A 26,558-nucleotide genomic window follows, 5' to 3' on the forward strand; every position below is an offset into this window, starting at 1 on the left:
ACAGTACCCCCCCCGCTCCTGTTTCTGTAAAAAGCTGAGGGATGGGGCTGGAGAAACTCTCAAATTCATAGACATAGCTATGGATGCAAGGACTGACCATCCATGATATCAACATTATAGTTTTAATCATGTTTTGAGGCTATATAGTGTTTGTTTACATTTACGTTGTTTACAAACAGAGTAAAACAAGCTTATATATCAGGTTCTGATTGGGTACGACAGTTGAACTAAGCTCATGAAACATTTATAAGTTAAATTTTTCAAGAATCAATGGGTACATATCATTAATTTATAAATCCAAAAATGGATGTAGCAACTCCTGATTGCCACTTTAAAAAACAAACAAACAAGTCTGTGCTAACATATGATCCAGTGGTTATTATTATTAATATACAGAGGTCAAATACATAAGTCAAATAACTTGAACTGTGCTCAATTGAGTTTGATTTAGTTTGGTACAATGGAGACAACAGAATAGTGCCAAAAGTACAAACTCCAAGCAGAATCAATTACACCTCAAATACCTTCAAGTATTTTAATGTACTTGAAATACGTATTTGATCCAGATCTGTTATTATATATATATTATGTATTCAAAGGACTCCTGACAACTCCCAAATACAATACAAAGAAGGACTCATCAGTTACTATGTACAGATTTAGTCTCTCAACGCAACGTTCCAATAGACCGTCTCTTCTTTCTTCTGCTTTTATGAAAAAAATCTGATTTCTGTACACCATTCTTTACCCATTCCCACTACCACTCCCATCCCCACCCCCTCCTCCATTCAGTAGGGACACTATTGGACGACATCTCTCTCCATCTCTCCTGTGATTGGTCAATAGATGAATCTCCCACTCTCATGTGATTGTTGGTTAGATACACAGCCACCCTCTCTCTCTCTGTCTTTCTATTGGCAGTTAGATGAACCACTCTTTCTTTGATTCGTCAATGGTCTCTGGGTTGGGGTCGGTGCCGATGATGGTGGTGTCAGCTGATTCGCCACTGGCTGGCTCCGCCGCTTTCGACTCATTGGTGTGGTAGGAGCCCTTGTGACGGAACATGTAGCGAATCAGGAACACCAGCGTGCACAGGATGGTGAATATCACCACGGCAATGATACCTGGGTGCGGAGATATAGAAGTCATTTTAGAAATACATGTAATTTCAAAAGAAAGGATATTGATAGGGCCAGTTAAGGTTAGAGCACCAATTTATGGAAGCAAATTTGTAATACATTTGTTGACATCATGTATGGGAGACACATTTGGAGACACTTATCTGCAGCGGAGGCGACTGAATGCCAAGCGATTGAGATCAAGATCAAGATCAAGATCACATCTGGACCTGGCAGAGGGTCATATCTCTGTGGTACACCTCTTTAAAGATAAGAGATATGTGAATATGGGTCATACTGAACATGCCTCCTATAATGGCTGAGTTCCTGTTGACTCCATCTGGGATCACTCTCTCTTCATTGAATGGGAACTCTGCACCTGGAGACACACAGAGACAGGAAATACAGATCACATCAGCCATACACACACACACACACGCACGCACACACAAATCGGCTTTTATCCCTCCTGATGGAGAGATCTATCAGGTAGACAAGAGAGAGAGAGAGAGATAATATTTCCTGTTTTGTTTTGGCTTTCATACGATGTAATGTGTCTTCTCAGTCATGTTGAGATTGGTCGACTACTATTGCTTTAATGTATTGTTATTCTCATTAATATTGTTGTTGTAGTTGCTGTTAATGGTAATCCCATTTCCACTACTACTATTATTATTATTGCTGTTGGTCCATGTTGTTATATCTATACTTTGACAATGTAAGTAATTTTACTTGCCATGTCAATAAAGTCTATTGAAGAGAGAGAGAGAGAGAGAGAGAATTGAACGTGAGACTGATGTAGCTGCTCTGTCAGTTTTGCTTCTGGCTCCTGGATCAATAGATGTGATCAACCAGAGACAGACAAGTAGAGACAACAATCCCACTGGATCACAAGGAAGACTGCAGCACCCCCAATATGAGAATGTGTGTGTGGTGTTGTGTACCTGCTTTTCCTGCAGAAATGTTTGTATGTGTGTGTGTATCGTACCTGAGTCCAGGCGCCAAGGATCGGTGGCAGCAGACATTGGTGGGATGGTGAGAGGCGAGGCTCCACAGTTAGATTCTACCAGTTTACCCTGGTAGGACACTGGCACAGACTGTCTGTCTGTTGGTTTGTCTGGATGTCTGTCTTTCGGTCTGTCTGCTACAGGGTTTCTTAGGGCAGTCTTCAGGGGTGCGACTCCATTGAACTGGACGCGTGACAGACAGCCTACGAACCCTGGAGTGTTATAACGCTCTATAAGCACTGGGTCTATCACTCCGGTCTCTGAGGAGAGAAAGAGAATCAGAAAGAAAGAGAATGAGAGAGAGAGGTAGACAGTGGTTTGAGTTTTAACAAGATTTTATTATACGATACAAAACTTTAAGGCAGCACCCAGTGTTAATAGTCCAAAGCAGAAGGCCAAGAAAATGAGGAGAGGAAGGAAATATACATAATCAGCACTTATATTTCCAGCAAATTAACTGCAGCAGAGTGTACAGTAAGCCACTGGCCACAGCACGTTCCTCCTACAAGCTATCAGACACCTGCATCAGCACATTTACAGGGAAATCATCAAGACATCACCACCATGGGATACAACACACACGAACGCACCGAGCACACACACACACACACACACAGACAGACAGACAGACAGACAGACAACCTCATTAGAATGTGTGAGCAGGTTTTTAAATCAGTTGTGAGGGAGATTTTCTAGTGGACTATGAGATAAAACTGAGTTAATCACGAACATATAGTTAGAATTCTCTGTTGCTTGGCAAGAACTTAATTGGGTCATTTCACTGTGTGTGTGTGTGTGTGTGTGTGTGTGAAGTGGGAATCTGACCTAGGGTCGAATTGCTCGCTCTTACTTAAATCCATGGCTGTCCTACCTTATCAGAGACTGAAACCAGACTGTGGCCTAATGCATCTCTCCTCAAACAAAGGTTCTGAGAGCGGAGCCAAAGTTGAACAGCGTTTAGACTAGTCATGAGTAATTACAGCATGGTGGGAGGGGAAGAGGAGTAGGTTTGGGTGTGTTTGAAAGATTAAGCGTGAACCTGTCATGTCCAACAATCAATCTTCAGGTCAAGCTCAGGAACAGAGTTTAAACTAAACATGAGATTTTTTCAAGATAAGGGATTGATTGATTGTATTATTATTGATTCTGAACTGAATAAAAGTTTAATTTAGCCACCATCATAGACAAAGGAAGTGGGCGGAGCGATAAAGAGCGGGAAACTGAAGAGGAAGGGATTTTAAGCTAGGATGTGTGTGTGAAGGAGACTATATAGAGGGTGAGAGAGACAGAGAGGAGGGCTAATCTGCAGATTAGCCTGGCTTTGTTGAAATTGTAAATAAAGTCAATCTCGATTCTAAAAAAACTCTGGAAGAACTTTGATTTTTAATAAAGTATAGTGATTATTTTCAACGACATAATTGGCGACCCCGGCAGGACCTGGGGAAAAAGAGATCTTTGAGTGCTTTGCCGTCTGAGAAAGTTTGAGCGAGTCACACAGATACAGTGTCCACTGTTAAATAAAGGTAAGCGACATTCTTACTATTACATAGAACTGTGTGATTCGATCGAGCTGAATCTGAGGGTAAGGTACAGAAAGGGGTCTCTCTAGCATTAAGGACAAAATTTAGGAAAAGTACAGAGTTTTTGTTGGAATGAGAAATAAGCATGCATGCAATGTTATTGTAGATAAGTGTAAATAAGTTTAAGCAGGCTAGCAGAGATGCAGGCTAGTAGAAGAAGCAGGCTAGCATACATGTAGGCTAATAGGAAGTAGGTTTGCTCATCCAGAGTAGGTGACGCATCATCCTGTAGTGGGGAGATGCACTAATTAGACAGCTAATCGGGTAAAAAAGTAGGTCATCCTGAGTAGATGACACCATAAATTGGAAGTCGCGCCGGTCATCTCAGGTAGGTGGACGGTTGTGAACAGCCACCAGGGCTTCAAAGTATAGAGAAATAATTAGAGAGAGTAGGTCTGCTCATCTCGTATGGGTGAATGTTTTGCTTGAGCGGCTGTGAGTCATTCAATTGTGATTAAGTTGTATGTTTAATCTGTCTCATTCAGGTTGCTCATTTGGTCAGCTTGATCAATTAGCTTTGTTCAATCGTCTGATACATTTGTTCGTCCTGCGGGTCATTCTGTCTGATTCATTTAAGCACGAGTGGTCGCTTATCTGTGTGAGTGATCGGACAATAAAAAGAAATCCTGCTGTTATATCTAGCCTAGCTGTAGAAGAACGGACATCTGCACAGTTTCACATTGTACATCACTCTGTCGTTTAATGACATGTGCCACACATTCTGACAACCCATTCATCCGTAAAGCAGCACACTGTCGTAAACCATAACAACGTACAGTACGACGTACAGCACGTCGTACCATACATAACATTTCCTCCCCCCTTTCCAAAACCAGGGACTGGTACCATATATAAAATGACCATAGGGCAAGAACCTAGAGTGATACCTGTAAGAAATAAACATTAACCCTTAAACGGATGGACTCTCCAAACTAGCCAGTTCAGTCCATTAACCTGGAGGTTGACTAAGACACCTAACGGAGCCTAAGAATGAAAAGAGGTTAAGTAGTCCCCCAGATAAGCAGGGCGAGTTCGTGCCCGCATAGGCCTTTCTTCAACCGCCACCGCTTGTGGCTCTGGCCCTTTGGGGGAGCCCACAGAGGCTGGGGCTCGGGTGGTAGTGGTGGAGGAGGTCCATCCGGTGGCGTCTCTGGCCTGCATGTCTGTTTTGTGTGCCTTCGTGTTCCTTGAGGGGCAGGGACTTTTCTGAGGCGGCTGGCGTGCCAGCGTGATCCATTGCTCATCATGAATGTGGCGGGCCCCAGTTGTCGACTGACCTGCAAGGGGTCCAACCAGAATGAGGCCATTTTGTTGCACCGCTGAGGCCGTCGGGCTCGGACCCAGTCTGACACTTGGATGATCGACTTCTTCACCCTGTGTGCCTTGTCAAAACGCTGTTTCATTGCTCTTTGGTGTCTGGTCACTGCCTGCTGTTCTTGGGTGCGCCAAGTCGCCGGTTCTGCCACTCTCTGTGTTCTGAGTCTGTCCAGTGGCAGTTCCATCTCACGACCTAGCATGAGGGATGCCGGGGAGACCTGTGTTGTTGTGTGTTTGCTTGCTCTGTAGTGCATTAGCGTTTGATTCAAAGCAGTTTGGAACGTGCACCCCTGGACCAGGTGCGCTCTGATGCCGTTCTTCAGCGTTTGGTTGAAGCGTTCCACCCCTCCGTTAGCTTGTGGGTTGTAGTAGGCCGTGCAGATGTGTTTGATTCCCTTGTTGCTGAGATATGAGGAGAACTCGGCAGAGGTTAGCTGGGGCCCATTGTCCATGGTAAGGGTGAGGGGTAGGCCCCACCTTGTGAACAGGCTGTCTAGGATGTCCACGATGGCCTGTGCTGTGACAGTTCCGACAGGAACCACTTCTGGCCACTTAGAGTGGAGGTCATACACCACCACCAGGAAGCGCTGATGGTGAGGGACTGCGTGTCCATGGATCTCGCCACAGATGTCCAGTTGGATGTGCTCCCAGGGGTGGGACGGCCATGCGAGAGGCTGCAGGGGGGGGTGGGGCGGACTGTCCTGTTTTCCCACTGAGGAGGCATGCAGCACAATCCCTGACCAGGGCTTCAATGTCGTGGTCGATGCCTGGCCACCACACAAGGTCTCGACATCGCTGTTTGACCTTCACTATGCCCAAGTGACCCTTGTGCGCCATGGATAGAACATGCGCACGCAGGCCACTCGGGACCACAGTGCAAAACCCTCGAGAGACACAGACTTCTTCCCAGCAAGAAAGTTCGTGCTTCACCCTGGCGAAAGTCGCCAGCTCTTCCGGCACATGTGCTGGCCATCCAGTGCGTATGTAGGTGCGCAGGGTAGACAGTGTGGGATCCTGTTCCGATGCTTGCTTCAGCTCCTCCAGTGAGACGACTGACTGAAGAGGAGCGTAGAGCATTTGTACAAGCTCTGTTTCGTTGTCGTCTGGCAAGACGGTCGGAGTAGGAGCGTCAAAGGAGCGTGAGAGGAGGTCTGCCACCACGTTATCCCTCCCCGGAGTGAACTTCAGCTGATAGTCATACTGTCTGTGGCGGTCGGCCCATCTGTGCAGCCGAAGTGGCTTGTGGCCAGTTCCTGATGCTGACAGTAGCGTTGTGAGGGACTGGTGGTCGGTTCGGAGTGTGAACAGACGGCCATATAGGTAGAGGTGCCACCTTTCACACGCCCAGACACAGGCCAGTGCTTCTCGTTCACCCATAGAGTACCGTTGTTCTGTGGGGTTCAGGGCCCTTGAGGCGAAGGCGACGGGCCTCTCAATGCCATTCTGCAGCTGTGAGAGGACAGCTCCTAGTGCTCCAGCTGAGGCGTCACATGTGACAATGGTGTGGCAGACGGGGTCAAAGTGAGCCAAGACTGGGGCTGTGGTGAGCTGGCTCTTCAGTGAGCGGACCGCGTCTGAGCAGGCCGCCGTCCAGGCCCATGGCTCATCCTTCTTGAGGAGCTGGCGAAGGGGCGCTGTGGTCTGCGAGTAGTGGGGCAGAAACCGGAGGTAGTAAGCTGTCATGCCCAAGAATGAGGCCACCTGAGAGGCTGAGGTCGGTTCCGGGATCCGGTGGACGGCTTCAATGTTCGACATGAGTGGGGCAATGCCTTTGGCCGACAGGCGGAAGCCCACAAACTCGACGGCTGGAGCTGCAAAGGTGCACTTTCCACCGTTAAGGGTCAGGTTGTTCCGCAGTAGAGCACTGAATACTCTGTGGAGTCGATAATCATGGATGTGGAGGTCAGGGCCGTGGACCACGATGTCATCCAGATAGACCGCCACCCCAGGTATTCCAGCGAGGATGGTGCTCATCACCTTCTGGAAGCAGCTGGGGGCGGAGCTAAGTCCAAAAGGCATGCGTGTATATCTGAACATGCAAGCATGTGTGACAAAGGCCGTGAGGTCTCTGCTAGCTGCATGGAGGGGTACCTGAAGATAACCCTGACGAAGGTCAAGCTTCGTGAAGATCGTGGAGCCATGGAATTGTGCGGTCAGCTCCTCAGCTGTAGGCAAGGGGTACTTATCCGGGACAACGGCCTTGTTCACAGCATGGAGATCCACACAGGTCCGGATTCCACCTGACTTTTTGGTTGCAATGACCAAGTTTGAAATCCAGGGGGCAGCGTTAGGTTTACTAGCTCAATGATGCCTGCATCCAGCTGTGACTGGAGATCTTTTGTGACGTCATCACGCAGTGCAAAGGGAATGCGCCGCAGGGGCTGCATGACTGGGGTCACTTCCGGATTCACTAGGGGCCTGTGAGTAAAGGCTGTGAGGCAGTCCAGTCCATCAAACAGAGTCGGCCAGTTCTGTTGCCATGTGCAGGTAACCTGGTAGATAGCTGACCCACTGTCATCTCTCAGTGTGAATCCCAAGCCTGTGAAGAGGTCGAGGCCCAGGAGGTTGGCACCCCGCTTTGCAACATGAAATGTGAATGATGGCAGATGTTTGGTGCCGTAGTGTACTGGGACCTGGAGGGTGCCTACAATGTCTATATTGGATCTACCGTACCCACACAGGGCAGTGGAGGGCTGTTGGAGTGGTAGGTGACTGAAAAACTTGTAGTAAGTGGCAAGGTTGAGCAACGACACCGCAGCGCCAGTATCCAGCAGCAAAGGCAAACCCACCTCACCCAGCTGCACAGTGCATGTCCTGAATGACACATGGTTGGTGGAGACGGTTCGGATTTCCGTGTGTTCATGTTGAGAGTGAGAGAACGACACACTTTCGCAAAGTTATTGTATTTTGAACAGTTCTTGCATATTTTCCCACGGGCTGGGCAGTTTGAAGCCCTTGAATTGTGAGAGCTAGCCCCACAGTTGCCACAGCTACTTCTGTTTGTTTGTCTGTGTGCCTGCTGCACGGGCATGCCGGTGTCTGTGTCTGCAGCTATCGACGTGGGAGGGCGTGCGCAGCGCGTGATCGCTGTAGTGCGCCTGCTCGGGCTGAAGCTGCTGTGTGAGAATGGCTGGGGGCCGAGTGTATGCTGCAGAGCTGTCTGTTAGCATAGAAGAGCATTCCAACGCCGCTTCAACCTGGAGTGCTATTTTAATAGCTCCATCTAGTTGTAAATTATCCGATTCCAAAAGCAGTTTCTCCCTTGTCTTTTCACATAACGTCCCCTCTATCAACTGATCCCCTGATGATCTCGTCCCTGAAGTGTCCCGTGAGTTACAAGAGCTAGCCAAATCCCTCAGATTAGCCACGTAGCTTTGAATGGACTCACCCGGCCGTTGGTGTCTCTTCCGTAGCCGGTAGCGTCGGAGGAGCACTCGCTCTTTCCCGGCGAAGTGGTTCCATAGGAGGCTGACTGCAGCAGTGAATGTAGGAGCCGATCCAAGCGCTCTGAAAATCCTCTGTCCCTCTGTACCAAGGCAGTGACGGAGCAGTGCTGTCCTCCGCTTGTCGGAGATTGTAGAAAAGTCCATAGCTTCGAGATAAGTGTTAAAACATTCAAGCCAGTTATTCCACGGGACTGGAGGTTCGCCAGGCACGGCGAGGAATGGTGCTGGCGGTGGTAAACTGAATTCAGCCATCTTCGTCGCCAATGTTATATCTAGCCTAGCTGTAGAAGAACGGACATCTGCACAGTTTCACATTGTACATCACTCTGTCGTTTAATGACATGTGCCACACATTCTGACAACCCATTCATCCGTAAAGCAGCACACTGTCGTAAACCATAACAACGTACAGTACGACATACAGCACGTCGTACCATACATAACACCTGCAAATAATAGCCTTTTCTTTATGGAGAAAGTGTAAGGAAAGGGAGTATATTTTAGGTCGTTTGAAGCTTCTAAGGCTGGTGGAGAAAGGACAAGCCCAATCTTGCATTAGGAAGAGGATAATTAATAGTATGTGGATATTAATTTACTAACGGAGTCTTTATCAGGAGGGGTATGAGAAATCTTGTTGGAGGAACAGGTCACGTGTACGGGGGTGATCATATCACGTCAACACATTGTATTTCGGTCAAGCTTTTAGGGGTTCATTATATTTGGGAAAGTTTGAAGTAATGTAGGATTATGGTAACATTGACCATAGTGAAATGTCAAATGTTGATAGGGTTAACATTGGGCACTATTATAGAAGAAAATATTCCTGTAGGTTGTACGAATATTGATTGTGTGTTGGGAAATAGCGTTGTGTGAATGTGATATGAGAGTCGTGTGGATATGGGAATTAGTTAATCTGAAGTTTGGAGAATAAGCTGTTGATATAATGATATCTTGGGTTTGTACAACACTACCTGTCATAGAGTAGTGTGAGATCAGTGAATAAGTGACCAGTTTATAAGATTCTGGGAGGATTTTAGGACTGAGGGTGTTATGATTTAACTGGATAGAACCCAAATGCAGACAAGTACACCAAGCCAGAGAAGTTTTAACAGGTTTATTATAATGTTCAATAGTCCAGGTTTCCAATAAATGGGGAAGAGCAAGTCCAGGTTACAGGGAGGGTACAGATCCAGGTCAGGGCAGGTGTGGTACCGTAATGTCCTAGTGTCTGTGGTGAGTCCAAAGGAGAGGCCCGATAGTGAAGAGCAGGATGGTGGTGGCAGGAGTGAAGCGGAGGCAGGAGTCAGGTTCCAAATATCTGTGGCACAGGAGAAAAAGTAAATAAACAGTCCAAAAAACACAAGAGCGAAAACAGACAGGTTGAGTCGGCAGCGAGACTAACATGGTTGTCTTGACTATGATCTGACGATGAGTGGAAAGTTTGACCGGGTCTTAAAGGCTGAGGTGATTATGGTGAATGAGCTGCAGCTGGAACCCTGACTCCCGCACACCAGACTTCACTCCTGCAATCAAGGACAGACAGAGGGGGAGGGGGAGAGCAGAGAGAGAGCTACCTAGCAGCAGTAGGCCTAACAGTACCCCCCTCTACGGACGCCACCTGGCGGCCGACAGGTTTATCAGGATGTAACCTATGAAACTCACGAACCAGAGCAGGATCCACAATGAAGCTCCTGGGCACCCAGGAACGTTCCTCAGGACCATAACCCTCCCAATCCACCAGGTACTGGAAACCACGACCCCGGCGGCGAACATCCAGAAGTCGCCGGACAGTGTAGACCGGACCCCCCACCCACGATCTTGGGCGGAGGAGGGGGACGAGAGGGCGGGCACAAAGGGCTAACCGACACAGGCTTAATCTGGGAAACATGAAAGGTGGAATGAACCCGTAGGGAGGCAGGAAGCTGTAGCTTAACCGCGCAGGGGTTAACAATAGACAGTATCTTGAACGGTCCTATAAAACGAGGCGCCATCTTCTTCGACTCCACCTTCAATGGAAGGTCCCGTGACTTCAGCCATACCTCTTGACCAGGAGAGTAACCGGGAGCCTGGGACCGGTGACGGTTGGCTTGCCTCTGCATGTACGCCGAAGCTCGGGACAGAGCTACCCTGGCCTTCCTCCAGACCTTGCAGCAGCGGCGCATGTGGGACTGCACCGAGGGTACCGCAAGTTCCCTCTCTTGGGAAGGGAACAGGGGAGGTTGATAACCCAGAGCACACAGAAACGGAGACAAACCAGAGGAAGCGTTAGTCAAGGTGTTATGAGCATATTCCACCCAGGGAAGCATGGAGCTCCATGACCCAGGGTTAGACCCAGTGACACAGCGAAGTGCGGTCTCCATCTCCTGGTTCGCTCTCTCGGCTTGCCCGTTGGTCTGGGGGTGATATCCAGAGGACAGGCTGGATGTAATGCCCAAAGCTTTGCAGAAAGCTTTCCACACCTGGGAGACAAACTGGGGACCCCTGTCAGAGACAATATCCGTGGGTAGACCATGAGAGCGGAACACATGTTCAACCAAAATATCAGCCGTCTCTCTGGCAGTGGGCAGTTTAGGTAGGGCCAAAAAATGAGCGAACTTGGAAAAACGATCAATCACCGTAAGAATGACAGTCTTACCAGATGAGGGGGGAAGTCCAGTGACAAAATCCATAGCGATATGCGACCAGGGCCGGCTGGGTATAGGTAGAGGTCGTAGATGACCAGCGCTGGCCTGGGTGGAGTTTTTACTTCGTGCACATACCGTACAAGCAGCAATGAAGGCTCGAGTGTCCGCCTCCATCGTGGCCCACCAGAACTTCCGTCGCACAAAGTCAAGGGTCCGCGAAACTCCCAGGGTGACAGGTAAGGGGAGACGAGTGAGCCCACTGAAGTACCTGGGAGCGAGCAGACTCAGGGACAAACATCCGGTTAGGAGGGCCCCTCCCAGGGTCAGCTTGATGATGTTGAGCCTGTCTAACAATCCCCTCGATGTCACATGTGATGACTGCAATACTGCAGGTAGGAGGCAAAATGGGTTCAGGGTTACTACCAGTATCAACAGCCGAATGAACACGAGACAGGGCGTCAGGCTTGACGTTGCGTGACCCAGGACGGTAAGACAGAGAAAAATTGAATCTCCCAAAAAATAGTGCCCACCTGGCTTGACGGGGTTGAGCTGCTTCGCTGACTGGAGGTAAGCCAGATTCTTATGATCCGTCCAAACGATGAAGGGTTGTTCGCCCCCTCCAACCAATGTCGCCACTCCTCGAGAGCCAGCTTAACGGCGAGCAGTTCCCGATTTCCAACATCATAATTCCTCTCTGCCTGAGAAAGTTTCCTTGAGAGAAAAGCACAGGGATGCAGTTTGTTATCTTCAGGAGAACGTTGTGACAACACTGCACCTACCCCAGTGTCGGATGCATCCACCTCCACGACAAACTGGCGGTCGGGGTCCGGCTGCATCAGAATGGGAGCCGAGGCGAAGCGATGTTTCAGTTCTTGAACGCTGATTCGGCCCCTTCATTCCAAGCGAACGGTCGTGAGATGGAGGTGAGAGCGGTGAGTGGCGCCGCAATGCGGCTGTAGTCCTTGATGAACCTCCTATAGAAGTTCGCAAACCCCAGGAATCGTTGGAAGTTGTTTTGCGGGTAGAGGGAGCTGGCCAGTCCGTGACAGCAGAGATCTTAGCTGGGTCCATCCGCAGCTCCCCTGAGCTATGATGTAACCCAAAAAGAGGTCTCAGACACATGAAATTCACATTTCTCCATCTTCACAAACAGTTTGTTCTCCAACAACCTTTGCAACACCTGGCGCACATGCAGTTCATGTTCCTGGGAGGACTCTGAGAAAATCAAGATATCATCCAGATAGACAAAAACAAACCGATTCAACATGTCCCGAAGGACATCATTGACTAGTGCCTGAAAAACAGCAGGGGCATTAGACAACCCAAAAGGCATAACCCGATACTCAAAATGTCCCAAGGGTGTGTTGAAGGCAGTCTTCCATTCATCACCCTTACGAATGCGCACCAGGTGATACGCATTTCGTAGATCCAGTTTCGTAAAGATGGTAGCACCATGAAGGAGGGAAAAAGCAGAATTAATCAAAGGCAGAGAATACTTGTTCTTAATGGTGATGTTGTTAAGTCCACGGTAATCAATACAGGGTCTGAGGGTCTTATCCTTCTTAGCAACAAAAAAGAATCCCGCTCCTACAGGTGACGAGGAAGGACGCATAATACCTGCCGCCAAGGAGTCCCGAATGTAGTTCTCCATAGCCTCCGTCTCCGGCCGGGAGAGATTGTACAGGCGACTGCTGGGGAGCGGGGCTCCTGGCTGGAGGTCAATGGCGCAGTCGTAAGGCCGGTGAGGAGGAAGAGAAGTAGCTCTGTGTTTGCAGAAAACGGATGCCAGGTCATGATACACGTCAGGAACAGCAGAAAGATCCATGGACTCCAGTGGAGGTTGAGGCACAGTACTGGCAGGAGTCTGAGCAGAACACAAACAATTCACATGACAAAATGTGCTCCATGAAACAATGCTACCTGTCACCCAATCAATGTGTGGATTGTGTTTTATGAGCCAGGGGATACCAAGGACCAGGGGAGTCTGTGGGCAGTCGATAATATGGAATTGAATGTTCTCCTGATGATTTCCCGACACTCTAAGACAAACAGGAACAGTCTGATGGGTAATGCGGGTCAACAATTGTCCATTTAGACCCTTAGCCTGCAGCGGACAGTCCATAGGAACAGTCTCCAAATCCATTTGTTGAGCCCACTCTCTATCCAAAAGCTTTCGTCGGCACCAGAGTCAATCAGCGCACTAACAGAGAAATTCTGGGACTGCCACTGGAGGGATGCCTGGAGCAGAATGCGGGAGAAGAGGAAGAATCCGCTGCTCGGCTCACCAAAACTTCTCCCATAAATGATGAGCCGGCCCTTTTCCCGGACGAACTGGGCAGGAAGGAACGAAATGACCAGCTTCTCCACAATACAGGCAGACCCGAGCCTGAATACGGCGTGCACGCTCCTCTGAGGACAACCGTGCACGACCCACCTCCATGGCTTCGGGTTCAGTGCTCCTCGTATCGACTCGGGAAGACACGGCTCTCTCCGTAGGGACGATGCAGGGAGGAGTTTGTTGATGACAGACAGGTTGCTTGGAACTAACACTCCTCTCCCGGCGGCGCTCCCGAATCCGATTATCCAACCTGATAGTGAGTGAAATAAGATTATCCAGCGTAGGCGATTCATCATATGACACCAATTCATCTTTTAAAATCTCAGACAAAGCATTGATGAACACTCCTTGTAATGCCTCGTCATTCCAACCACTCACTGCTGCTAAAGTCCGAAACTCCACTGCCATCTCCGCCACACTACGAGCCCCCCTGCCGAGAGAAAACAACCGTTTCGCAGCCTCCTTGCCTCGTACGGGGTGGTCAAAAACTTCCTCATCTCCGTGGTGAAGGCCACGTAAGCGTTGCAAATGTCCGACTGACTCTCCCAGACCGCGGATCCCCAGGCACGAGCGGAACCGCTAGTAGAGTTGATAAGGTAGGCAATACGGGCTCTTTCTGAGGCGTAGGTGAGGGGCTGTTGTTCAAACACTAACGCAGCATTGAGTCAAAAAATCGCCACAGGTTCCCATGTTCCCGTCATAGCGCTCTGGAGCAGGAACAAAAGGCTCTCTGATCTGGGCTGAAGGGGTAGTAAGGGCAGACACTTGATTGGTGAGTAATTGAACCTGATTAAGCAGCACCTGACTGTCCTCAGCAATCGTCTTAAACAGGGTATCATGTTGGCCAAGTAGAATGCCCTGATTGGCTATGGCAGTCCAAATTTGAGTGCACTCTGGGGTGGTATCCGAGCTACTGTCTGCTGGGTTCATGTTGGTCAGATCATACTGTTATGATTTAACTGGATAGAACCCAAATGCAGACAAGTACACCAAGCCAGAGAAGTTTTAACAGGTTTATTATAATGTTCAATAGTCCAGGTTTCCAATAAATGGGGAAGAGCAAGTCCAGGTTACAGGGAGGGTACAGATCCAGGTCAGGGCAGGTGTGGTACCGTAATGTCCTAGTGTCCGTGGTGAGTCCAAAGGAGAGGCCCGATAGTGAAGAGCAGGATGGTGGTGGCAGGAGTGAAGCGGAGGCAGGAGTCAGGTTCCAAATATCTGTGGCACAGGAGAAAAAGTAAATAAACAGTCCAAAAAACACAAGAGCGAAAACAGACAGGTTGAGTCGGCAGCGAGACTAACATGGTTGTCTTGACTATGATCTGACGATGAGTGGAAAGTTTGACCGGGTCTTAAAGGCTGAGGTGATTATGGTGAATGAGCTGCAGCTGGAACCCTGACTCCCGCACACCAGACTTCACTCCTGCAATCAAGGACAGACAGAGGGGAGGGGGAGAGCAGAGAGAGAGCTACCTAGCAGCAGTAGGCCTAACAGAGGGGCAGGGTCTAGGTAGTAAAGTTGATGTTCCGCTGGGACTAGATTAGGGTAAACTAACTTGTGGCAACAAAGAATCATTAGAAATACGAATGGTTTGGTTGATATTAATATATTAAAATATGATGAATGTTATGTGTGGGTAATTGATTGGATAAAAGTGGAATAATATATAAGTGCTGGCTTGCGCGCCCAAACACGTAGACGTACGTGGGGGGTGGTCGACAGTACATAGATCATTTGATAGTTATTATAATGCTTAATCTTATTTCTATCTATCATTTCGGAGCAGAGGTGATATAATAAAGGAATTGTTGTATATTAGGGGGAAAAAAACATAATCCATTTGATTAAATTCATTAGATCTGTTTCCAAATCAATTAATGTAGATTTGACTCGTTGACTGCTAAGTCATTCCCTTTGAACTTGTAAGATCTGTGTCCTGTAAAACTATTTTCTGATAAGTGTGGTATGTGCCAGATACTAAAACTACAGACCATTATAATTGGAATAAAGGAGGATTTACTTGTCATTTCAATAAAGCATAGATTCTGCATTACTGACTAAAATCTAGATTTTCTGATTATAGTTCAACTATGGTTATGGGTTGTGTAGATTGATAAAACAGTCAGTGTTGATTTTGTGGTGTAAGACTGGGATTTAGTAGTTTGAGGGGTTCGAATTGAACGACTCACTTATTCAACAGGAATAGTGGGGGGAGAAAGATAGGTATTTTTTGTTTTGCCAAATTAGTTGATAGTTTAAAAACTACTGAGAATAGAGTTGTAATTTGGAATATTGAATTGAATATGGATATGAATTGAATGTATGCTTGTCAACTATAGCAAGTATTTGTTTTATTAATTAGAGCCTAATCAGAAAGGACAGTTACATAAATTGGATAGCGGACTGGCAATTGCGATAGAGCTGTGGCAATGATTTGAATTGATAACAAAGGAAAGTGATTTAATAGGGAAGTTAGAATTGCAACTGTGAATTGTTTGGGTAGACTGAAAGGAAAGTAATGTCTTTTAGTAATATGAATGCAAATATACTATTAGTTATGGGTGGTTTGTGAATAGACTTTACTAATGCCATGTTCTGGTTCGCGGGTAAAAGAGAGAGAGTCCAGCGAGTACGAATCGAGCTGTAAGAGACATTTGAAGCAGAAATCTGAATAGTTGAATGGAAAACATTTATTTGACAAATTCTAATTGTTATTAATTTATTATATAGTTTGCGTAACACCAGTGACGTATGCAAATAGATAATGAATTCTAAAACGCTAATTTTTTTGTTTGTTACGTGGACCAGTGGATTGCAAGTAGCTTTAACTATTATGCTGATGGGATAGCACCAATTTATTGTTGGTTCTAGATTTGTTAAACAACAAATGTATATTTTAACTAAAGTAATCCAATAAACTACAATTATAACATTATCAGGAAAAGGCACAAGCTAATGGGAAACAGCTATTACCTATGTCGTTGATTCAGTAATAGGACCAGGATGATAGTAATAATAGATATCTAGGTAGGATAATTTAGGATAGGGACTAGCTGTCTAGATATAGTCAAGTAAAAGAGAAAGACAAAGACAGATGAGTTAGGGAATAAATGCCAAGACGAAGATTAGAACGAGAATCAGCCGCATTTATGTATAGGATAAGTGGAGATAGAATAGTGGATTACACAGTGACGGGAAACATAAAAATAATAACGTATGATATAGATATACTGAAAGACAGGAAAAGAAGGTATAGGAAGTTAGATACGAAAAACCTAGATTAAAGAAAATAGAAACGTGAATATGATTAGGGGTGAATAGGGGGTGGTCTAGCGACCTAGAACGAATAGACTACTGGGAAAATACCTAGGGATAGGAAAGTGAGGAGACTATTTTATAGGTTTGGGATGAGATAAGGGAACAAAGGAAAATGAGAGTATAATACGAAAGCACAGGGGAGCGAGTGTCTTATCTTAATGGGAGATGAGACAAGGGAATGTAGAGATAGAAGGAGAAAAAGGGAAGCAACAGGTTTCCACACCAAAAAGAGGAGAAAACTCACATTTAGATATAGACTGTTATGGAGGGCTGAGGGGTAGGTTAACGGAACTGGAAAATTATGGGATAGATGAACAAGAGTATGATGGGAAAAAAGGTGTGGAGATTACAAGTGATGAGGAAGGTGAAGAACTTAGACAGTATGCTGACTCTGATCAAGAACAGCGTGAGACAGAGGGACGACTATCAGAGCAAGGAGCCACGGGAGGCGAAACTATAGTAACAGAATTAGGTAAGGCACTATACGCTCATCTGGAAAAACAACATTTAAGAAACAGAAGGACAATAAGAAAGCCAGAAAAATATGGAGCTCAATATCCCATTTTGGTAAAAGGGACACAGGTTCACTATGTGCCCTGGGGAACGCAAGACCTGGAAGGTCTGGTGACTAGACTGCCTAACCTGCACGAAGGAGCAGGAAAATGGATTGGAACATTTGAAGAACAAACGATGGGGAAGCTACTGGCGGTGGGAGACTTGAAGGCATTGCTGGTCAGGGTGGTGGGAGTGGCCAAAATGGAGAGCTTGTTGCAGGCGGATGGCCTCATACCGGCGGTGCGGAGAACGATACTGGATGGAGTGGTCTTTGACAATTATAGGCCAGGACTATGGCACATTCTGAGAATAGAGTATCCAGCCAAAATAGACCCTAAAGCACTGAGAGGGGAGCCATTGGGGGATAAAGAAAACCCGGCAGATTACCTGGAGGACCAGCTCAAGAGGTGGCGACAAGAAACAGAAAGAGATCCAGAGGGGGATCCACTGATGACAACACTGTTCAGGACATCATTGATGGAAGCAATGCCAACGCCTGTCAGAAACAGACTAGAAGATGTGGTGGGCCTAACGTCAAACAGCAGACATACCAAAATGGTGGACCAAGAAGCCCGCTGGGACATCTAAGAAGGAATTGTCCTACCAGCCCATGGTTGCCTAAGCAACCACAGCAGGGTAATTGGCAAAGAAATGACAGCTCAGATGCATGGCGGCAGTCTCAGACACAGGCTCCACAGCGCCCAGTGAACCCGTGGGGAGGACCAAATCATGGATACTAGGGATGCCCAGGGAATCCTAAAGGGGAGGGTCAGCTAGTGGCAGTAACTATGCAGGCTGATGAAGAACCTATGCTGCAGGTTCAGGTGAATAATAGAGGCACACCAATGATGATAGATACTGGAGCAACTTACTCATGGGTAAATCCAAATTATGCCTCTCACCTCCTCCCCATGTCAGGCAAATATGCACACAGTAGAATTTTCATGACAAACGCAGTTAATACATATGACAGTTCCAGTAAAATAAGAAGCAGGAAAAAGCTACATGTATACCTATATTAGTATCAGAACAAACTCCAGTTAATCTATTAGGAAGAGATGCACTGTGTAGAATGGGGGTCCAAATTAAATGCACATCAGAGGGACTAATAATAGTTCAGGAAGGGGTATGTCCACAGAAGATGATGGACCAGACCATCATCACATTAGTAAACTGGTTTGGTAGAAGAGGGGCCACAGGGCATGTGGGAAGGTGCAACCAACGAGGCAAGAGATAGCATATTTGGGGATTTGAGTTTTCGAAGTCACGAAGCGTGATCGAGTGGGAGCAGTGCGACTAGGGAAAAGCCTAGGGGTTTAAATCTCATGAGACTATTTCGTTTTATGTGCACTGGATTGTGGAATTCACCAGGGAAGGGAGCAGTCACAAGTGATGTTCTTGAGGGTTTTCTGAGTGGGGGTATCAGGAGATGTGGCAATAGAGAGTGAGAATTTCTAATTTAAATTGTTTGGACTGGTTAAGAGGTATCAAAATGGAAACTAACTAAATGTGTACTTTTTCTTCCAGGAAAAAGGGGGGAGTGATTTTCTCTTTTCTTTGCAATATTTTCAGAGACTATAAATAAGGCCTGGCCATTTTTGTTTGTTGTTTTACTATATGGTTTTCAACTAACCACAAACAACCCACTAAGTATTAGCTGTACAGGATTTAGATTTTTTTAGATTTTAGGGTTCTTTTCACGGGATAGAAGTGAGATATCTTAAAGGGGCAAACACATGTAATTTGAGGTTTTATGTACTGAGTGAGTTTTAAGTAAATACAATTATTTTGAAAAGAGCTGTACTAAGGACATACAGTACACTTGGGTACAACAATTATTAAATGTTGTTACTGTTGTTAATGATTAGTCTACTATAGAATGAAATACTTATTTGAACGTTTTGAATGACCTCTTGCCTTTGTCCTGACTTTCTAGAGTGATTTGATCACCCACACTGGAAAACTGAATGACATAGGATGATGAGTTTAAGGTAATTTATACCGAGTTAAGGGTCATTTATAATACTGATAATTATGAAGAAGTTTATAATTTGGCAATAATCCTATATATCATTCCAAACAGGACAAGGATGAAGTGAGAGAGTTAGTCCTGAATGAGGGATATTCCTTGAATAATCTTATGAGGATACAATTAGGTTAAGATATTATCAAAGGTTGTCATTTTAAATTCATTTATTATTTTGGTTCAAGAGACAATATTGTTGTTGTTTTGTTTTTTGAACACATGAATCACGATGTGAGGCATGTGTCCAAAGGGGGAAAGTATTGGTTACATGGGTTTTAATGTTTTTTTGGTAAATATACAAGTTGTATTAAGTATATGAGCAGTAGTAATAATGTGTTATGGGTGTAGAGGAGGCCTGTGAATGAAACGAGTGGACTGGAACAAGCTGCAAGAGGTGCGCTTCATAATCTCAAGGCTTCTCCTGACTGATGAGAGGACATAAGTAGAATACTGTGTCTCACCTAACCTAACAATGTTCTTAAGACTTTCTTCCCATGGGTGAAGGTAACTCTGCCCAACTGAGCAGGAGAATCTGAGCATTTTTTGCGCCCTGGAGACTATGTGACGGTAAAAGACTACAGAAGAAAGAGCTGGAAAGACCCTATGTGGAGGGGCCCGTACCAGGTGTTGTTGGCTACCTCAATGATGGTAAAAGTGGCAGAGACAGATACTTAGATCCATGTTTCCCACTATAGGAGTATTCCAACCTCAGGAGAGGAAGACGGCCCCACCATTGGGTAGTATTGTTTTCTGTTGTGTCTGTCTGTGTTTGTGTGTCTTTGCAGCAGTAACTCCGAGCTTCCCTATAGGTAGGCTGGTAGAAGGAAACTATTCGCAGACCGATGTCAATGGATTGAGAGAGACTCTGGCTGATCTGGAGACCCTAGTGACGGAAGAAGGTTAACAGCTAAAGTGACCATACATCGTCATCCAGGTTACACCAATGGCTGTACGGATAGAGGGGAGCGCGACCTGGTATCATCTAAACCATTGTACCATGAGGGAACCGATGACTTAGAGATGAGGGAGCTAAGGATGCTGGAGCTGGTGAGAATCAGGAGATGGGGGAGGATGGCAAATACTGATGAGCTACGTGTTCTTGCTGACTCCCTCGGCGGAGGGGCAGACCTTCGAGACCTTTGAGACCTTCGAGACTTTTGAGACCTTCTAGATCTTCAAGATATTTCAGACATCCAAGACGCACCAAATATACCCATCATTGATTTCTCTGTCCTTGACTAGTCCCCCTAAGAATAAGGGGACTTGCATACTGACCATAGTAAAGAGCAAAAGAACAGGACATAGAAGAGAAACAGACAGGATTAAAATGTATATTCCTGCACAAGCAGCAACCATAACTAGAATACAGGAAGGGATCGCTATTAAAATACAAGGGTTAAATGGTTATTGGTGTGGGAGGAACCAGCACAAGGATTATGGGGGAATCACATGGGGTAACTGTGACCTTAATAAAAGAAAAAGACAGATGGATCATAGACATAAGGATAACAGCCCAAGACTTAGATAAACAATTCGATACTTATAAGTGTTACATTTCCAGGGGGCAGGGTTGTTGAAGTAGTTATTCCTTGGGAAAGTGCACTAAACCCTGTACATGTTAGAGCCATACCAAATGCAGAAGAAAGGGAATGGAAGGAGCCGTTAAACAATGACTAGTATAGATGAGTACAATATATTACATACAAATTAAATAAAGAAAATAGTCTAATATGCACCACATCTCCGTTAAAATAATTAACAGTAGTTCCAAATCCCCACAGTTACCAGGACTGTGCTATGATTCAACCACAACTTCTGTAATCTAAGGAATTCAGAAAGACCATATTGCCCAGCAGAATGTTTGTCATATTTAGGAAATCCTAAATATAAACAATGTTATAATCAACCAGGATGAGGAGAGAAGGGTAAGCAATTAGATGTTAGAATAGGAACAAGGAAAAGGAAAGCGCCAGAGTAATAACAAATAGACTATGAGCAAATATAGGAGTGTTACAATAAAACAATTAGGTTATAGAATTTGGAAGAATTCAAGGGAGAATGTGAAACTATGTGACATTTATACAGATAGCCTTTGGAATGCAGGGACCCCTCAAAGAAAAATCTATCAGGCAGCAGGATCAAGTATTAGAAATTGGTATTAAGAATGAGTGGTGAAACATAATAATTTGTCATATAGTCAATGCTTATAGGGATGTTTTGGATTGGAAATGAACTCAACTAAACTGTTATGATCTGTCCTTTCTCGAGATTACTACGGATGGTATCTTGAAGCATAGCAGAGATAATTCGGTCCAGAACGGTGTGAACCTCAATAAATACAAAAAACCCTCTACCCGGCTGAAGAGGAACAACAAAGGCGTTGAAGACGTTCCTGTCCAGCACCACCTCAACCAGGAGACCTGAATCAGAACCAGCATCCAATCAAAGCAATCAACTGCCCTTTCTCTTATGCCTTTTCTCTCAAGAATGTGACAGGAGTCCATTTGGAGTGGGCAGGAAGAGAGATCTATTCAAATACAACATTTCTCATAGTTTGGGTATACTGGTAGGCAAAGCGGACAAAACCGTATGGAGGTAGAGGTGGGGTGGCTCAGGTGTGACATTGGAATTGGGACATTGTCATGGGCAATCCAAGTTGAACTATGAAGCTATCTGAAGAACATAATGAAGACACGCCAGAAGATTGAGTGCCGGGAGAGGAAGGGATTATTATTTGAGGTAGTAGGTTGATTAAGGAGGTATTATACACTGCTAAATGTATAGTAATTTAGACTAAGAATGCATTGAGATACTGATCTGTTGTTATTCTCTTTATGAGGAAGCCAATGCTAGAATTATAGATAATTATAATGTATGTTAATATAAATATACATTCTGCCAGTGTCAATATGTGCCAAGGTGAGAGTTTTAACTTTGAATGATGGAACCAAGGTGACTAACTAATAATTGTCATTCTAAATTTGTTTTGATTATGATTATTAATTGTAAGCTGACTGATTGATCTGAATTAAGTTATGTGATTTAAAGATGTTGACACTATTCTCAACATGTCCTAGATATTATGGTTAAAACAAAGTTGCATTTATTTTAGGTATGATGTGTTAGGATACTAACACATATATTTGGAATTGTTTTGAGTAGACATATTGATATTGTTCATTGTGAGTATAACCTTGAATGCAAAGATTGTGATTGATAGCATAAACATAATATACTTTTGTAAGGTTATGGAACTAGTAGTCCCATATGGGGGGATATGAGGGAGATTTTTTAGTGGACTATGGGATAAAACTGAGTTAATCACGAACATATAGTTAGAATTCTCTGTTGCTAGGCAATAACTTAATTGGGTCATTTCACTGTGTGTGTGTGTGTGAAGTGGGAATCTGACATGGGGTCGAATTGCTCGCTCTTACTAAAATCCATGGCTGTCCTACCTTATCAGAGACTGAAACCAGACTGTGGTCTAATGCATCTCTCCTCAAACAAAGGTTCTGAGAGCGGAGCCAAAGTTGAACAGCGTTTAGACTAGTCATGAGTAATTACAGCATGGTGGGAGGGGAAGAGGAGTAGGTTTGGGTGTGTTTGAAAGATTAAGTGTGAACCTGTCATGTCCAACAATCAATCATCAGGTAAACATGAGTGTTTTTGCAAGATAAGGGATTGATTGATTGTATTACTATTGTTTCTGAACTGAATAAAAGTTGAATTTAGCCGCCATCACAGACATAGGAAGTGGGCGGAGCGATAAAGAGCGGGAAACTGAAGAGGGAGGGATTTTAAGATAGGATGTGTGTGTGAAGGAGACAATATAGAGGGAGAGCCTGGCTTTGTTGAAATTGTAAATAAAGTCAATCTCGATTCAAAAAAAAACTCTGGAAGAACTTTTTAAAAGATTTTTAAAAAAGTATAGTGATTATTTTCCCTGCTGTTAGAGACAGAAAAGAGGCGGAGGAAGAGAGAGAGACAGGGGGAGAGAGACATTAGAGTTGGTTTGCAGTACCTTTTTAGGGAAGTAGTACCTATTCAGTATGTTAATTGGGACAGAAGAGCCCATACACTAAAGAGTCTAAGAAGAAGACATAAGACTTAAAAGAGCTAGTGTAGCCTGAACCTTTAAACTCACCTTCTTCAAAGAAAGAAGAAGACACGTTAGAGCCAACAAACAGAGCAACAAGGGACACAACCCAAAGGAGCAGCCCAAGGAACCACCCAACTCAGAGGAGAGGAAAAGAGCAACAAGAAAGGACACACAGCCATCAGCAGGCAACCAGATCAAGGAATCCACTCAGGACCAGAGAACACAAGGCCATCACTTCTTCTTCGTTCTCCTCCATGAGGCCAAGGATCAAAGACTTTGCCCCCAAACTGAGTATAACACTCCTAATATTCACATATATCGAGGTCTCTCTTCTTGTCTTTCATTCTATTTCCTACATTTCATGGTCCCTCTCATTATGTTTGTAAATATTTTGATTAGCGTTATTAAGTGTTGATTGTAATAAATAATTATTATCTTCATATTAATAAATGCATTACTATTATTCTAATTGTAGCCTTATAGAGTTATGACTAAAATAATGAATTCTTCTTAGAAGTCCATTTCGTCCAATAACTGGCCTGGGGCCCCATTAATAATGTCATAGTAATAAGTATACACACTACCTTACATGGGCTTATACTGTATTTACTGTAGGCCCCTCTTCCTGGCCACACAACTTGACCAGGAAAAACACAGGACCCAAGTTAGAGCCTGTAGAATAGGACCAGGAGGTTTTTTGATCAGCCAGGGAAAACTCAGGGCCCTAATGATGAGATTATAATAACACACAAACTCCCTTCACACTTTTCTACTATCTTTCTCCACCTCTCTGCTTCTTCCACATTCTCTTTACATTTAAGTCATTTAGCAGACGCTCTTATCCAGAGCGACTTACAGTTAGAGAATTAATTTTTTTAATTTTTTTATACTGGCCCCCCGTGGGAATCGAACCCACAACCCTGGCGTTGCAAACGCCATGCTCTATCAACTGAGCTACATCCCTGCCGGCCATTCCCTCCCCTACCCTGGACGACGCTGGGCCAATTGTGCGCCGCCCATGAGTCTCCCGGTCGCGGCCGGCTGCGACAGAGCCTGGATTCGAACCAGGATCTCTAGTGGCACAGTTAGCACTGCGATGCGGCGCCTTAGACCACTGCGCCACTCTCTCCCATCTCCGTCTCTCTACTTGTTCATCTTTAATCCTCCCCTTCTCTTCCTTGCTTTATATGTCTATTATTTTGTTGCTGTGTGTATTTGCCGGTAGAGACCTTTGAGTGTTATGAAAAGCATTAAACAGATCAAATGGATTGTTGTTACTTTCTCTCCTGTCTCTCCCATCTCCTGTCTCTCTCTCGCTCTCTCTCTCCCTCTGTTGTTCCACTCCTCCTCCTCAGGCTTCAAAGAAAGGAGGAGGTTCAAACGCAACGTTAACACAGAGGAGGGGAAAATGCAGCAGAAAAACCGCAGACCGCAGACAAACAACCTCAAACACACAGAATATTGAATAATAATAAAGATTTGACTTTTATCAGCCGGGAATATATGTGTGTGTGTGTGTGTGTGTGTGTGTGTGTGTGTGTGTGTGTGTGTGTGTGTGTGTGTGTGTGTGTGCGCGTAACTGGATCTCCTACAGACACAATATACTAGATTTCTCTCTGCGGCGATCATGTTTGACAGATTCAGGCTAAGTATCAGAGTGTGTTGTGTGTGTTTAGTGTGTGTGTGTAACTGGACCTCCTACAGACACAAGACATACAGATTCAGGCTAGGTATCAGAGTGTGTTGTGTGTGTTTAGTGTGTGTGTGTAACTGGACCTCCTACAGACACAAGACATACAGATTCAGGCTAGGTATCAGAGTGTGTGTGTGTGTTCAGATCTAAGGCACTGTCCAGAGCTGACAGATTTATGAGCCTTTGGTCATCCGTTCCAATCCCACAATGCAGTGCATGGGTGGAGAAACGCTTTGATATCAGGACACTGCTGATAGCCCTATCAAAGGAGCCACACACACACACACACACACCTTGTTTCGGAGATAACCTACTGCTTGAGAGGAAGCTTATGGAGATACTAGCTGTCCAGAGTCCAGAGAGTGTGTATGTGTGTGTGTGTGTTTTCACTTGCCTGTGTTGCCTTTGTTGCTTCACTGCCTCAGAATAAGCACTGTGCGTGCACTGATAATATTCTCATGAATATACAATGTGAGTATGATTCCCCTCTATTCATGATCTCTTTGTATTACTAAACATGTGTTCTCTCTCTCTCTCTCTCAGCAATATTACTGAACATATGCACATCTCTCAGAGAGTGGACTTGAATACTAATAAGATACTGATATAACACTTAAAGGCTCAGGCTGGTCCACTAATAGGCTGGTCCCAGGTATTTAGCTCTGCCATACAGGCTTGACTTGGCATAATGAACTCCTGAGTGGCGCAGTGGTCTAAGGCACTGCATCGCAGTGCTAACTGTGCCACTAGAGATCCTGGTTTGAATCCAGGCTCTGTCGCAGCCGGCCGCGACCGGGAGACTCATGGGCGGCGCACAATTGGTCCAGGGTAGGGGAGGGAATGGCCGGCAGGGATGTAGCTCAGTTGATAGAGCATGGCGTTTGCAACGCCAGGGTTGTAGGTTTGATTCCCACGGGGGGCCAGTATAAAAAAAAAAATGTATTCACTAACTGTAAGTCGCTCTGGATAAGAGCGTCTGCTAAATGACTAAAATGTAAATGTAATAATCAACAAGACATACAGACAGACAGGAGTTGGCTGAGGCCCTAAAAGATGGAACCATGCTAATCATACTCTTACAATGTGACACAAACATGATTGTGCCTGTTCCTAACAGCCCCTCTATGCTTAGCTCTATTTGATACCATTCCACCTATTCCGCTCCAGCCATTACCACGAGCCCGTTCTCCCCAATTAAGGTGCCACCAACCTCCTGTGATACACACCAGCTGGTTGGTCCCTTTGTCTGTCTGTCACACAGGTGTCCAATGAGAGTTGATAAACAATTTAGTGGGCGGGACTATGAATACAAGAGCTGACCGGAGCTGTTATTGGGTCAGAAAAGCGGGATGATGGGGGGGAGAAGAGGGTAAGAGGGAGGGAGAGCGGGAGGGAGGGAGGGATTGGTTGAGGATGAGGAGAGGGACGGGTAG

General features: G+C 45.4%; 1 protein-coding gene across 1 annotated transcript in view; it reads right to left on the reverse strand.

Moving 5' to 3' along the window:
* Positions 1 to 277: 277 nt before the first annotated feature.
* The window catches only part of cntnap2a (contactin associated protein 2a), a 195,564-nt gene continuing 169,283 nt past the window's right edge, over positions 278 to 26,558 (reverse strand). The window contains exons 27-29 of the mRNA XM_045210319.1: positions 2,107 to 2,385; positions 1,426 to 1,497; positions 278 to 1,124 (exon numbers count right to left, since the gene is read on the reverse strand). Of these exons, the coding sequence (XP_045066254.1) occupies positions 922 to 1,124; positions 1,426 to 1,497; positions 2,107 to 2,385 (554 nt within the window). The 3' untranslated portion in view covers positions 278 to 921. The remainder of the gene's footprint in view (positions 1,125 to 1,425; positions 1,498 to 2,106; positions 2,386 to 26,558) is intronic.

Source organism: Coregonus clupeaformis, chromosome 34, assembly GCF_020615455.1.
Source record: "Coregonus clupeaformis isolate EN_2021a chromosome 34, ASM2061545v1, whole genome shotgun sequence".
Lineage (NCBI taxonomy): Eukaryota > Metazoa > Chordata > Actinopteri > Salmoniformes > Salmonidae > Coregonus > Coregonus clupeaformis.